Genomic DNA, 16540 nt, shown 5'->3' on the forward strand with positions numbered 1-16540 from the left:
GGTACCTTGCCAAGAGCTAAAACACATTGGCTTCACAGGTTTGGTGAAAAGCAACTCTTTCCCTTTAAAAAAACACACCTACGTTCCTGCCAGTGTAAAATCTGATGCACCTTAAGCCACGGTACCCCATATTGATAAAAGTCTACTAAAAGAAATACACTGGATATTCAAGTAATGATTAATGACACTACCTGGCTCTGCTGAAGCACTGCTCATTAGCAGATCTCATGAGTGCTTCATAAGATATTGATAGTAACATCCTGAAAATTAAAGGGAAAATGAGGTATGATATAGTGAAATCATTTGGAAAGATGGTCAGCATGGTCCTCACATGTCCTGTGACACAGTTAAAGTTTCCTCAACCTATAACACAGTGAAAGCTTGCTCAGCCTCAGTACTGCTATAGGAAAGGAAGGTAGGACATGTCAGCTACTCCATAGAAATTAAATGCACACACTGTCCTTTTCTGCAAAGTGTTATTGGGAAAAAGCATGCTCATGGGCAATTACCTAACACTGGTTGAAGTGCTGTAAGTTTTTATTTCCCTGAAGAATCTGATTTGCACACTCATACCATGATAAAGACCATCTACAGTTAGAATTAAGAGCAAAATTCTTTATCTGTAAGCTAAACTTTTCTTAGAAATCTAGCTGCCTGACTCCCTTTAAAGGCAATGGAGAGAGAAGAAACTACTTCAGCTCATCCTTATTCATCTCACCCAAAGACACACATCTAAAACAGGACAGACTAATTTTAACCTAAAAATGCTTGTTTATCTTCACTGATGGTACCAGGGGGTCAGAGGACTAGAAAATTTCAGGATACTACACAGTGAACAGCCCAAGTGAGATAACAAAAACTCCTCTGAAGATATTTTACCTTGCAACTTACAGAGCACCCTTAAAAATATGAAGGCATTAACAGTGCCAAAACACCTCCCTGAGTTTGCAACATCCTAGACTGCATCTTGCAGGCTGAACTATCCATTTATCTCACATAACATCAAAAATCAATAATAATAATCACAGATGTCAATATATCTCCAGTGAATGTCCAGCTTTCTATCCTTGCTTAGGAAAGCTGTTTTGCTGTTTTTGTTTTTCTTTTTTAGTTCAGAACATTCCCTTTTGAGACATAAAATCTAAAATGAGGAAGCATCCAGACATGCAAGTCACCAGCATGGTAAGTGAGGTAACATTTGTTTATTGAGCAGTACTCAGTTCAGAATCAGCCTTGATTAATATGTAATAGTACCACTTATTTTTCAAATGCAATGGGATATAGATAGGAGGCCTACAGTTATTTTTCTTTATGCTGGAATCCCTCCAGTCCAAGATTAGGGTTACTTTCCCTATAGCTAAGGGAAACGTGTGTTACTCTATCCTCTACCACAATTACACTAGATTTTATTCATATTATTGTTGTGTTTCAGCTTTTATTAATAATAATTCTTAGAATCAACTTCATCAACTAAACCAAGGCTCAGACCACATACAGGCACTCACAAGGGTACCATTCTTTCACAAAGAACTTCAGTCTCATGAAGTTCAACAAGGCCATGTGAAATGTCCTCCACCTGGGTTAGGGCAATTTCTACCACAATTACAGGTGGGGCAGAGAACCAAAAGCAAATTAAGTAAAATAAAACTTGAAATTTGTGATTCTCTATTGATGACTGCCTTAGGGATGAGTATGATAAATTATCCAGTACTTAAACATATCTTTAAAAAACAACAACAAAAGAGTGTAACAGGGGTTGTTCCAGAAAGTTCCCTCTTGCAGGTCTGCAGGATCATTTTCTGATCAAAATATTTATCACATTTTTATGTCAAGTTTTTTTTCTTTTACTCTGTTTCATTACCTCCAGTTTATTCTCTTTTTTCAGTTCTTACAATTTTTTCCAGGTTACTTTACACTTGTAACTATTGCTCTTATTTTACCAATCTAAACTAGGATGTGTCAGCAAAAGTAAAGTAAAATACAATCCTTTCTGTATATAATTTTTAAAAATCCTTTTTATAATAAAAACATTTGTGCTCTGTTTTTATTATTTGCAAGCAAACCCATATACAGTTCTACCAGTATGAGGAACATAATACTTCTGAAGCACTGCAGCTGTTTATCTACCACACACAGTGATTCATATGTTTCTCTTTCAGAAAATAGTTAAGATATGATAAACAGCTTGACAGGCTATTGACAGTTTGTTTTGAGTCAGGAAGGTGGCTCATAAGTTTTATTTTAAATAGGTATTTTAACTATCATTAAGCACCTGCCCAGTTTTTTTGCACTAGCACCCACTGGCTGTGTATTTCAAGTCAGGCACTCTTGGCATGGCTCTGAACTTGAACCTAAAGGCTCCACTGACTCTTCAGTTTTGATGGCTTTCATATTGGAAGCAGTAATGACCTACCACCTTTTCTATTGAAACTGAAAGAAAGTATTTTCATTACAAGATACTTCCTCTTTTACAATGCCTTACAGACAAATGGCTTCTGAAACAACCTCCTGTAATCTGGGCACTGACCTGTTGCACTCACAAGTCATGGAACAGAAAACATCATCGTGAAAATGTTTACCCAGGACTTAATAACATTCAAAGACAACTTCTCAGATAATTTAGTCAAGCTGAACAAAAAGCTCTCTCTTTACACCGCTATAAGGGAATGGATTGCAAAGCCATGTGGATTGTACTGTAAGACTTTTAGCTAGCCGGATGCCATCTTATGTTACTGACTTAGTTTTGTGAATAACTAAAAATAGAACCTGTTTTACCACATTTTACCATTTCTAAATATTTATATACAATTTCTTTCACTGATGATAATTGACTCTTACTTTTCTGTGGTCATTGCACAGATGCATATTGTCCGCAATTTCACTGCACTCATGAACTGAGTGAATTTCACTCTGATAATCCTGGTTTAACTGGGCAGAATAGATGGTTTGAGTGTTTTTTATTTTATTTTGTGTTACAGTGCCAATATCTTCCCCAGTACCTGAGGAAAAAGCACCAAGTTTCAAGAGAGCCTCTGTGGTGACTGCAGTTAGCCCTCCTGTTCTTCCACATCTTTGCAGAACGTGTTATGCGGTAAAGTTTCAAAGAGAATTCCCCTGAAAAGGCTGAGCAAGCCACTGATTTCAATTTGTTAAATTCCCTTTACGAGAACTTTTATACCAACATACAGGGAAGCTGAGCATTGGTGAGGGTTTTTTGTGTAAATTTTTAGTTGAACAGATTTCCTAATGCAAAATATTTTCTTTGAGGAGAGGCATAGAGCATGGTCCCCCTTCATTACTATGAGAAATATACCTTCTTTCCATCACTCAGACACAGAAAGCACCAAAAAAAGATTTTTAAAGAGGCAGCACAGAGTTAAGAAGGAAAGGAAAATTATACATAGAAAAGTTTAGGAAATAATTAATTGTTTGCATTATAAAACCAGGGCCAGTAAGTTATCTCACTGCTGAGGTTAATTTTGCTATTTTGCTTCTAGGAAGGAAAAAAAAAAAAAAGGAATATTCTTCCCTGTTCTAGTCATCCTCTCCTTGTTTTGATTACAGTTTGTCACTTGCCAAGACATATTCTACTTCATACTTTCATAGTTACACTCCATCAGACTTACCTTGCCCACCCTGATTGCAGCCAAAGTCTTCAACCAGAACACTTTAAGCATGCAGCAGGCTGACTAAAATGACTTCAGATAATATCTGGCTTTCTAGAGTATCCTTGGTGCCCTTTCATCCCTTCTTTTATCTGGCTGTGACTGCTCATCTACGGCTACAAAACTATTGGTTCTGTTTGGGATCTTTCCCTCATGTTGTTCTGGGTCTGGCTGCTCCCTCTGAGATGAAGCTGCCCTGTTTCTCCGTTTCATTACAGCTGGTTGTTTCTTCCTCATGTTATTCTTGCTGCAGCTTCTCCTCCTCTGTTGATGCAGCTCTCCAGGGCTATGATTCCTGCTACCATGACTTCATTTTTCTCTAAGTAGTCATATCCCTAGTGGAGGATGACCTGCTCCTATCTGAAGAACGACCAGTATAATGCTTCTGAAAGAGGCAAACATTACCTTCAACAGCTTAAGTGGAAAAACACTGTGTACTGCAAGGCTGAAGTGCCTGTTTCATTCTGCTTCTGGTATTACCTGATTATGATTCTTTAGGGGGTTGTGACATGAGATTTCTTAATATGTGCAATCACCGAGGACAAGAAAGTGGAAATGGAAAATACAGTCAGCTCTGAGGCATTTAAATAACAGTTTCAGTGGTCATCTCCAAAGTGTAAGAAAGAGGCATATCCTTAAAATGACAGCTGAGTGTCTAGAAAAGATGGGCACTTAAAATGGTGTCTAATTGATTTATGTCATATTTGTGACAGCAAAGACAATGAAATGACAATGACATTCCATGACTGTGATTACACAGAAGAAAAAAAAAATTAGAGGGAGAAAGTTACATCATTTTAAAATCATGCAGAAAATCAGCAAGAGGGAAAAGAGATCTCATGGACAATCCAAGGTCCCAGGGAGCACAAGGTAGATATTTTTTTAAAAAACTAAAGAGAATGAAAAAAACTATTATATATAGTGCTAGACTGTTTGAAAAGGGACATAATATCTAAGACAACAGAAAATTCCTCTGATGACCCTGATTGAAACTTTACTAGTCAAGGGAAAAAATTCTCAAGAGTTTAATACATGACAGGTAATCTAAAAAAATAAGCCAGCAAGAAACAAAAAAAGCCATCTCAGAAATACCAGCAAAGATATCCCTCCAGCGGGGTTCAGTGTATATGGAGGGCTTTGAGGCACCTGAAAAATCTGATCACATGCCTGATGAGGTAAAAGGCTTCAGTATGATTTTACAGTTTGAAATTTATTGACACACCATGCATCACAGTATTTATATTTGCAGACACTAGAGAGCTAGAAAGATGAGCAAATGTTCTAGCTATCTAGTACCAGATCTTGTTTCCCTAGTTCATTTTCAGTGCAAGCTATTTATGCATGCATGCATACATACAAGGTTACACAGGAATGAAGCAATCTAGAAGCTTCAAGATGTTAAAGTGACTTTAATTTATACTCAGGAAGGAAACTGTGTCAGGTGTTTGGAGGAAGATACAGGAACAGTGGGAAGAGAACTATGAAGTCTGTTACAAAAGTTTCTTCCTTCTAGATATTGCTTTTATCTAAAACAAAAGAATGAACGGTTACAGAGAATAGCAGAGAGACAAATTATCAGCAGGTAAACAAAGTTTTCATGGGTGAAAGAGTGTGTCTTTTAATGTCCTCACCTATGACAGTGTGTAAGTTCTTCCATTGCCATTCCTCAGTGTAGTTTGCTAGATCTGGTAAATGGGTTCAAAATTTCAGGATCAGGCCCTGATATGAACATAGTCAGTGTCACATAGGGTTCTGGCAATCAAAGTAGCTGAGTAGAGAGGCTGCCATATCCATTGGGAATGGCCACTGTTACTCTGAAAAAGGAAGCTTTAAATGGACAAGCAAGACAGATATTGCACTATAATTGCACAGAAAATGGAGTCATCCTACTAAACTTCATTATACAGATGAGTCCTGCTGTCCTACTTGTCATTTCAATGTCAATGAAAATTACTAATGTTTGTAAAGTATTCATAGGATGAAAAGTATCAAGTATTATAGTTTACTGTGTGATATTACTATTATCATATTAATTAGAAAAAATTATTAGCCTGAAATATTAAGATACTGATGTGAGATAAGCCTCTGAACCTTCAGCTATCCGCAGCACACATATGACTGAAACACTTAAACAATGAGAATATTTCTGTATGCTAAAAGCTGCTGGCTATTGTAGCTTAATTGACCAAGAGTAATGTTTTTAAAGCCAGCTAAAGGATCTTTGAAAACATCATTTGAGCTCTTGAGCAACTCCAGTTTTTAAAATTATTTTCCTAAGTATTTTGCATTTCCATGTTATGCCCTATACCAATTACATGGACTTACACATGCAGACACACTTTCCTTCACTTATCCTTAAAGGCCTGAGATCCTTTCACGGAACTGGATCAATTGGAATTTTTTGCTGACTGGGAATAACAACTGTAAGAGAGGATATATGTCTATTTTAACACAGAAGATGCACTAGATAAACTGAAGGATCAGTAAGCAAGTCAGTGCTATGCTGCTGCTGTCTTGTTACAGTCCAGTGTTAAGCAGCTAATGATGCAAAGAAAAGTTAATATCAAATACAAGAATGATATTCAAAAGACTCTTATTACTGAATCACCATCAGAGAGCTCCAGTATAGGCTTCAAAGTGGAAGGCTGTAGGCAGTAGCCTCTGTGTCACAGTTAAGGTGCATTCGGTCATGAAATCAAGGCATAACATTACACATCACACCATGCAGCAGAGCAGCATCATGTGGTGTAATGGTAACCACCAGCTTTTGGGTCAAATGCTAACAGCAAACCCAGAGGAGGTGTGCAGCCCTCTCACTCCCACACAGAAGCTGTTCAGTCCCAAAGCTGGCCAAAAGGCTATCATTGAAACACAGTTTAAGATTACCTGGATTTAATACACATTCCTTCACCACTGCACTGCACAAGGTAGTCCTCCACTCTCACTGTCCTAGACTAATTTTTCATTAGCTGATAGAAAAATGTATATGCGTAGAAAAAAAACATTACATTTAACTTGAGTACTTCACAAGTTTTCTAGAGAGTTTAAATAGGACAAAAACTATGAATTCTTCTTTTTAAACCATCTAACACAATTCAGACACTACCACAAAATAAATAGCAATTAAAAAATCTTCTTGCTGAATTCTGACAGCCTCTCAAATTTATTTTTGAGATTTAACAAAGCAATGTGTTGAATGTAATTGGCTAGAAGCAGTGCAGTATATTTCAAATACATTCCACACAAATTAAAGATTTCCAACCAGTAAACACTGTGGTGTATGTCTTTTCACAATTTTAGTTGTTCTACAGATGGAATATTATCTTCTTATTATAGCTACTGACATATCTATATATAAAAATAGATAAGTTTAATCAGTCTCACCTTTTTATAGGCAATCCAGTCAAACACCCTGTCAATGTCTGTGGCTTGCTGCACCTCCTGGGATACTGGATGTGAACTGGTCAAACCATCCAGCAACATCACTTCATGTAGGACATCTGTCAGAAATCTCTGCTTTTCCTGAAACACAGCATGTGCAGGAATATCACAGACAAATATACATTTACAACAATACAGAAGTGATGCACAGCTGTCAGAGGCAGCCTCTCTGTGACAGCTGATTATAATCCCCAGATAAAAAACCCCACACGATTAAATTCTGTGTTTAATTTCTTGGGTGGCAAGGTTTTGGTATCAATGTATTAATTTAAATTGTATTCATAAGATAGCCAAAAGGATATTCCAGTGCTGACCCATCTGCAAATAAACCTTTATGTTAAAATTCATTAGAGCACAAGAAATTTACCTTGATCTGATTGTAAATTCAGATGATTAAAAACTGGATGCAAGAAAGCCAATTACCCAGCACACTCTTAGTGTTTTCAGCTGGCTGCATGAGGTAAGGTTTGTGAAGTGAAAAGTAACGTATCATTCATACTATTGTTCATTTCCAATTTTTCTCAGGAATATGCAGTTAGTAAGTGGCCCTTTTTTTATAGAGGGAAAAAAGGATGTAGGGAAACAATTATTATGGTCCTCCTTAGGGGAAAGCTTCTGAGGTGTAAAGGATTGTAGTGCTTTGGTTACAGCTCAATCACATTCTCTATTAATCAGTAACAGAGCACTGATTTCATCAGAGCAATGTGCAATCAGTACGATATGTAACATATACGAGTATGAACACATGTAGGTACAGACCTGTCTCCAAAATGAAGTCTGGATATCTTAACTGACAAGCAGTTGTGGGAGTGAATTGTTACTGTTTGGAATTAACTTGCTAAAAGGACTCTTGTTAATCACAAATTTATACTTTAAATACAGTACCTGGAATCAAGAAAATCAGCATGTGGGATAGAGACCACGAAGACAGAATAATAGAAGGATGTGAGAAGGATAGGCTGCACTTTAGTTCTTAATTTGTTTCTTAGGTTATCTCCTGACAGGCAGAAAAGGAGTATTTTAAATTCCTGATCACTCATATCAAGTTTTGTTAATTGAAAAGTCTTCCTTGAAATTTATGGCAGACCACCATGCACAGATACAATTGCAATGCTAGTTTGCCTCTAAACATGTGAACTGCATTTTAGTGCAAATTAAGAAATTTTTTTATCTGTAAAGCTAAATTCATTGAGCTAAAAGGACTTTCAAACCATTTCCACCTTTTCTCTTCAGTACACAGCCTCTGAGAGCAGACTGCAAAAGGAGACTACAATACTCCAGGATGACAGAAAAAGAGGGGAGTTCTCTAGTTGAAAAGGGGGTTGCAACTGGGAGACGCAACAGGAAGAAGAAATGCTGAAAGAAACTCAAGCTGCCTTTATTATATTGAGAAATGCTACCTCAGCTATTAAGTATCAGTACTCCAAGAGGAGAAGGCCAACATATGAGACCAAACAGTTTACAACATCAGAAGAGAGGTTTTCTATTTCCTAGTAATTTTACCCTATGCTGTATGGTGGAATTGATCTGTTTTAACATGATACCCACGGGAGTAAAAAGTGGTTCCTCAGAAATAGTAAAGAAAATCAATGTTGGAATGAATTTAATGACACCAGTGAGCTTTCAAGACAGTAGGTAACAGGCTAGCAGCTAGATATGAAACAATGACAAGATGTTCAAGATGCCCTTCCTCCAAGGGAGTTCAACTGTAAGAGAAAAACAAAAAACTGTGATCCCCTTCTAAGGAAAAGAAGGCTTCAGCTGAGGCTCTGGGCTTTGATTGGAAAGTGTCACTAGCTGCATGAAAGTGCAAGACCAAGCAGTGCTAATACTGGTCACACATAGGGCCACAGATCTAAGCAGGAGCAGATACATCTGAAAGAAGGACAAAGCTGCTTCCACACAGACTTGTACCTGTCTTCAAAGGCTGTTTCTTCTCTTCCTACTACCCATTTTGACTCCTGCCTCTTCATCTCCTCTCCTCAGAGCCTTCTTTGTACTGTGGATAGTCAAAGCCTAGGAGGCTAGACCTATGTTAAGATGAATTAAGGTGCCCATTATTTCTAGCTGCTTTCCCTCTTAATCTTGAGAATACTTCAGATGCAGGGGCTGAAGTGCTATCATCAGACAAACACGCCTTTCAAAGATTAATGTTTTTAGAGTATTCCTCAAGCATCCATGGTCACTAGATTCAAGTATTTGTCTCTTCATAGGAGTGTCTCTTTTTAATCCTCACCAATCCACCTTTTTTGTTTGCTACAAGGTTGTCCTGAAAGACTTATACCTTCTCTGTGTTCTCTCCTCCTTAGCCCACATTTAATTGTTGTGAAAATTCAAAATTCACCGCTTTGGGTAAAAGCTGCACAAATGCTACAGGTAGCAGGGTCAGAAAACTTACACCTATAGAAATTCTTCCACATTAAGGAAATAATCTGGAGATTTTAAAATGTGGATCTAAAGTGCAAATAGTGTAAATATAGTAAATCATTCCTTAGCAAAAAGAATCAGGTGTAACAAACTCAGTAACCACAAGAAAGATTTCCAGTTCTGGTTTATTTTCACCCTCTTTTAGGGAGGAAGGTTTATGGAAAGGTAGTGATCACTCCTTGTGTATTAATCTCCAACAGGATGCCCACCATCCAACTGGCTACTGCTAAATGGAAAGAAAGCAATTGTGAAATAACAAATTTTGGGCACAATTTGGTACAATTAAGAGCGATTAAAAATTTACTGTGCATAACAGGATAACAATGATGTAATGGAAAGGAGTTGCTGCTGATGATTTTGCAGCACCATTTTGAGGCATAAGAGTAGAAGTCAGCATGTAACACTTGAAATGTCACATTAAAATAATTTCTAAATATTGTTATGAAATGCCATAGAAAATAATTAAAAATTAAAAATTGGAAAACATCCAACAGTGGAACAAAAGAATAGCACAATGAGAGCCAAACCTGATAATTAGTATGCAGAAGAGATGAAAGGCTTCAGTATTAAAGGTATTGTCTTTGTTTTGGGACCACCATTCAGTTTATGTATTGAGAAATCTACATGAATAAAACTTAATACTGGTGTGAAATCTGCAAATTATTTTTCTGAGAAAATTCCTGGAAATATCTTTTCCAAAATACAGAGCTTTACTAGCCATCAAGAATACAAAGGAGATAACTGATCTCTCATGCCTCATAAAACAAGCATTCCCAAGACTCAATACTTGGATTTATAGTGCATCCTAGAGAAAAAGAAATAGGGGCAAATTTTTAAAGCAATCAAAGAACATCTGCATATCCACTACCAGTACTTCAGGTCTGATACAATTTATTTCATGGTTAAATTTATCATACTCCAAAGGGATTTCATCTATGAGAAAACGTAAGGTTCAATAAAATACCTTAAGGCCGGGAAAGAGCCACTGGGGTCAAAATGAAAGCTCCTACATGCTTAAAAATCTGAAGTTGTAATAGCACATGAATTCTGCAGAGCACTTGCAAATGAAAGCAACATTCCTTTTTCTTTCTCTCTTCCCAACAATATTTTTTTGTGAACAGTTTGAGCAGCTTACAGATTTCTTTTTAAATTTATATCTCTGCATGTGTGCTTCAGTTAAGTACATAGTTTGGTGAAGAAGGTCTACAATACAATCTCTTTATCAACTGTGAATATGTCACAGTTCCCTGTCTACCTTCATAACCCTCTTTTCTGCATTTCCAGTCAAAGCTCTTGCAAAATTTCTGTCCCTGTGACAGAGAAATTTCACACTGAATGACAATTTTTATTGTTATACAGCAACATTGATGTCCTGTGAATTCATAGTTAAGGAAGACTAATAGCTTTGACTACCTGGAAAGAGAACAGGATACATATTTTCTTTTCAATTAAATGTCAAAGCAGATATTCATGACTTCCTGCTTAAGTTGCAGGGTAGCTGATTTGTATTTTTAAAGCAATTTCACCAGCTACTTAAACTTCCGCTTCTTTCCACCACTGTTTATTAGTTATAGCTTTGATGTGGCTGTACACCAGATCCACTATGCCAAATATAGGCCTCTGGAATGGAAATATGCAACAAAAAGGGGAGCATTGGGAAAGGAAACAACACATACTGACCATCAGCACTTAAAAAAAAAAAAAAAAAAAAAAGCAGTTTCATTCTCCAAGATCGTGTTTTGTCATCCTCTTTGTAGTTACCTTCACAGAAATAGTTATTTAAAAAATGGATGACACAGACCATTGTCTCCTTATGGATTTGGCTCCAGAACATTTTAAAACATTAGGCAACAAAATATGAAGTTTATGCTATAATTAAGACTCTACCAGGGAAATCTGTAGATGAAATTCACCTCAATTCAAGAAACAGTAAATAATATTTAAATGAAAAGTGGCTTTGAGATGATGTTGATGTACAAAATCAACTTCCAGCAACAATTGCCAGAGGTCCTCATCAGTGAAAATACTTTTCAGGTGTTCTAACATTTTTGAGATGGATTTTGCACATCTAGATTATGTTTCAGCCTGAAAGTGAAGAGATTCAGTGAGCTATGTCCTGAAGGACAAAAAGAAGTTTTTGCAAGCACACCAAAATCACTTAACTTGTGTTTCAAATAACTACACACAGTCAAAATTTTAAATAAAAAGTAAAGGCTCATTCAGGGTACCTGAAAATTTGAGAGGCTGAATCTTTCAGTAAGGATACCCTCAAACATCCAGCTATAGATTTGCTACTGAACTTTCAATATCAGTTACACATCCTGATGAAGTGCCTACTCTTATTTCAGAAGGGCTATCCCAGTAAGGTCTTTGCCCTGAGGCAAAAGTTGTCATAAAATTTCTCTCTCATTTTAACTGAAGACAAAGTAGTTAGTAATTCAGAATTATGTGAAATTCAGCCAGTTAACTGAAATTTCTTTCTGAAACCAAAGCTTCATCTAAACCCTGAACTCAGGAGATTTGAATTCACGTGGCCCAAAAAGCTCACATCATACCTCTCCTTTTCTCTCAAGATGAGCAGATAATGACACAAAGACGTGAAACTGACATTCTCCAAACTCTTTCTTAATGCCTTGAATAAATTTTTATCTAAATTTTGTTATTCATTCATGTCTGATCTACAAATTGTGAGAGCTAACTACTTAAAGTTAAGAATTCCCTCTATTAATCTGCCTTACCAGAGCATAAAGAAAGAAACAGTGTTAAGGAAGACCATACAGAGATGGAAATTTGTTTTCTTGGTTATAAGATAAATTCAGTATTTCTAAACCCTATTTAGTATGAGGATTTCTAAACTGATATACTTAAAAAGGAATAGTAGCTAGCAACAAGATCTTGCAGCATACCTTTGCATATCTCTTTTTTTGTGCCAAAGTCAATTATACATGAGATTATAGTTAATTTTACATTGAAAGCTTCCGTGGCAAATGTGCTAAACCAGAAAATCATAGAAGGATTGACTGCATTGAGCAGTCACTGGGAGAAAAACACCTCGTGATTTTAACTAAAAGCTTTCTTTATACTGACATGAGGAGCCTTTAACCAAAAAAAGAAAATATGAACGTAGCTTTAAAATATGAGGCTGAATCTCCTTCAATGCTTAGCCAGGGTGGTATTTATGTTAGGTTAGAAGGATCAAGCAGGCTACAGCTCAGGTGTGAAATGCCAATAATAATAATGAAATAAAACAAAAAGACCCTTGTCTTAAGTCTAATTCAAAACTCAGAATGATTTTCCAGGTTTTCTATGACTGAAACTGTGCCTAAAAAAAACTTTACAAAGACAAATGCTTTAGGAGGCAATCTGAGTCAAAAAACATTGAAGGTATACATGTGTCTAATTGTCATATTCACTTTTGTTATTTCAACAAAGCCAATGACAAAGACAGAAAATTAAGATCATTTATCAAGAATTTGGGCAGCATATTACATCACATTCCAAGTTCTTAATGTACTGATGTTCAATTAAATGCTCTTCTATTAATTTTTTGGCACAGGTAATTTCTTGCAGAATGTTTTTTAAAACAGGAAATTTAATATGCAATCTCATTATTTTCAGCTGCCTGTAGTAATGATAGGATCATCAAGACTATAGAACTAACCTTGTGAAAGATGCATGGCTCACTTTAAAAAAGATGAAAGGTGCCATTCCATGTAGACACAAAGATTTATTCCAAATACTTCAATCACAATTTTTTAATATTGAGAACATTTCTGGCAAATATGACCATCTTTAATTATAGAAGTAGCAAACACATAGGAAAGTGAGAGATCTTATCCCAGAGCTTCAATGAATAGAAAAGGCAGAGAACTCAAAGCTATCACTTCTGTACTACACCTTGACCAAAAAAGTTGTCAGCAAACCTTTTCTATAATAAAGAAAAGGGAGTATGCAGCTGGCCTCAGGGAAATGTTTTCTCAGCATCAAGCCAGGTACTGCCCACTAGAGTATTTGATGGATTTGATGGTTGTTTGATGGATGAAAGGGAAAATTACATGCCAGTAATTCCTGTCATAGTCTTCAAAACCTACCCCAATACCAGAGGCATTCAAGGACAAACATATCAATTACTTCTCCCAGAAAATAAGGAGGCAAAATATCAGCCAATAAATTCCTGGATCTATAAACCTCAATTGAATTTTTTTCTTTAGAAAGCCATGTTTAAAGGACTTCAGGATCGTGAGAAACAAGCAAAGAGGAAGATAGGATATATATATATATATATATATATATATATATATAATTGCAAATGGATCTCTGTAAGGAGTAGGGTGAGAGGTGTTGATGAAAAAAGACAGAGCTATGAAGGAAATTTCCAGTATGTGATTTTCTGCTGTAATTTTCTCTTTTCTCTGATTCTACAGCAGAAGAACTTCCCAAAGAGATGAGATTATCTTCTACCAGTCATAAGATCTTACAGCTCAAGAATACACATCCAGCTGCTCTTGCTTTTTGATGGCATGGAGACACAACAGAATAGTCCTATGGTAAGACTTCAATACATAAACCTCATGTCTAAGTCATTAATTAGTGAATTCACATGCAGATGACTACTCTGAGCACAAAAAATTAAGCAAAAGTCTCCGATCATGCAGAGCCAGCTTTCTCTTTAAAACCACCCTGTTTAAACTTTCAAGATCTTGAAGAAGGATATTTAAGAATAACAATATGAGACATTTCAGAATAAATATTTTTAAAAACTTCTCATATGGGGGATTGACAAGGCAAGAGGCTGAAATGGGAATAACTGTGAATTCATTTTCATGCCAGTGTCTAACGTCTGTATAGTATGGACATATTTCCTGCAAAATCAAAGAACTTTTACCTGCAAGAGGGAAAAAGTAGCATGCAGGGACCAAATTTAGCTGAAAGGTGAACATGAGAATTTTTATCTTTGATCTAAAGTAACTTAAAGTTTAAAAAGGACCAGTGGTAGAACCATAAATTATCTCAGCACAGAAAGCTCACCTTCCTATTTAAAAACTAGCAATACTTCTTCAACTTCCTCAGGAGACTTTTGATGTATCTCATATTAACTGCAACAGGTAATCTATACCCCCATCAGAATAACATTCTATTCTTCATCCAAAATTTTAATAGGAGGATCAAGAGCATAAGGATGACAATGATTTTATTAAGAGTTTGATATTTCTTAGGTATTTATTAGGCTTGGATTCCTTTTTCATCAAGATTATGTAAGCCTGATGAAGTACATAAGTGCCTTCTGGACAAGAAATTCTATACTTGCTGTTACAGCACCATGGCAGTTTGGTCAATATTATTATCTATCCATCTTTCTTGCTTTAAAATAAGAGCTTATAAAACAAGTGAAGGGAACCTGCACCTGGATCAGGGCAATATCTAGCATAATTATAGGCTGGCTGAAGAATATACTGAAACTTTGTTCTCGTAGGACCCTACCTGGAGTGTTGTGTCAAGCTCTGGAACATAAGACACGTGGAGCTCTTGGAGTGAGTCCTGATGAGAGACATGAAGACCATCACAGGGCTGGACAACCTCTGCTATTTTGACAGGCTGAGGAAGTTGGGGTTGTTTCTCATGGAGAACAGAAGCCTCCAGGCACACATTGTAGCAGCCTTCCAGTACCTGAGGGAGGCCTACAAGAAAGCTGGGGAGGGACTTCTTACATGGGTGTGTGGTGACAGGACAAGGGGTAACAGTTTCAAACTGAAAGAGGGCAGATTTAGCTTAGATAATATTAGGAGGAAATTCTTTAATGTGAGACGCTGGAACAGATTTCCCAGGGAAGTTGTGAATGTCCTGGCAGTGTTCAAGGCCAGGCTGGATGGGGCTTTGAGCAACCTGGTCTGGTGGGAGGTGTCCCTCACTCATGACAAGGGGCTTGGAAATACATATGCCCATTCCAGCTCAAACTATTCTAAAATTCCATGAAAAACTGATAAAATCAAGACCCTCAGGGGAATAAGAAATGTTTATGCAATGTAAAGAATTCATAGAAGAAGGAAAAGCCAGGAAATGGGTTTCAGAAAAAACGCACAGGTCTCTGCTTTGTCCAGAACTTCAGGTCTGTTGGTTTCAGTTACATTGCCTGATGGAAGTTGCCCAAAGGACACCTCCCCTCAAGAGTCTCAGGTTCAGCCACTCACAGTCTATGAATTCCAAATATGTTGGATGCTGAAAAATCCCCAGCTCTGCTAAGAGCAAAAAATTTTCAGGGAAGTAGTAGCAAAACCTTAGGGGCCAGCAGAGCTTCAATGGTGAAATCTTACATGCTTGTAGTCTATAAGCATCCAACAAATTAGGTAGGAAGGTGTAGTTAGATCGATTTGATTCAGATATATCCATATCACTCAAGTTAAATTTCCAAACAGAAGTCTTTTTAGTGGAATAGGCTACCAGTCTTCTCTCTATACTTATGCAAAAGAAAGTGTGACAAAAAGTCTTTAATAAGCTGAAAATAAATCTAATTTGACATTTTAGTCCAAAGGCTTCTTGAGGAAATTTCTAAGGGTAACATTTCAGAACTACAAAAGAAAGAAGTTAACTACCTATCTTTCCCCACTCTTTTGACAGAGAGAGGATTTTGGCATAATACTCTGTTTTTTGGATGCAAAAAAATGCATAGTATTGTATATCATAATTTTTTTTTCCACAACTATGGGTTACAGCTAAAAAATACCACTCTGAATGCTGTAATATTGCTCTGGTTAACCACCATCAGAGAAAATTATTTTTTTGCAACTGTTTCATGAAGCTTGTGCTGTACCCTTCATTGGGGGGGGACGGGGAAGCTCATTATTTTTTTCAAGTTTATAAATGTCAGTATGATCTAAACAGCAAATGCAATTTTTACTAATAGGAAAAATATCTAGCAAGTTCCACAAAATCTAACTTTTACATCCTTTTTCTACAATCTCTGTAACAAGGCTGAAACATTACCGTCCTGATTCCTAATCTAGTCTGCA

General features: G+C 36.6%; 1 protein-coding gene across 1 annotated transcript in view; it reads right to left on the reverse strand.

Moving 5' to 3' along the window:
- TRHDE (thyrotropin releasing hormone degrading enzyme) overlaps positions 1-16540 on the reverse strand; it is a 186745-nt gene that overhangs the window by 78872 nt on the left and 91333 nt on the right. The window contains exon 6 of the mRNA XM_030462736.1: positions 7050-7187. Within this exon, the coding sequence (XP_030318596.1) occupies positions 7050-7187 (138 nt within the window). The remainder of the gene's footprint in view (positions 1-7049; positions 7188-16540) is intronic.

This window comes from Calypte anna, chromosome 1 (genome assembly GCF_003957555.1).
Source record: "Calypte anna isolate BGI_N300 chromosome 1, bCalAnn1_v1.p, whole genome shotgun sequence".
NCBI classification, from domain to species: Eukaryota; Metazoa; Chordata; class Aves; order Apodiformes; family Trochilidae; genus Calypte; species Calypte anna.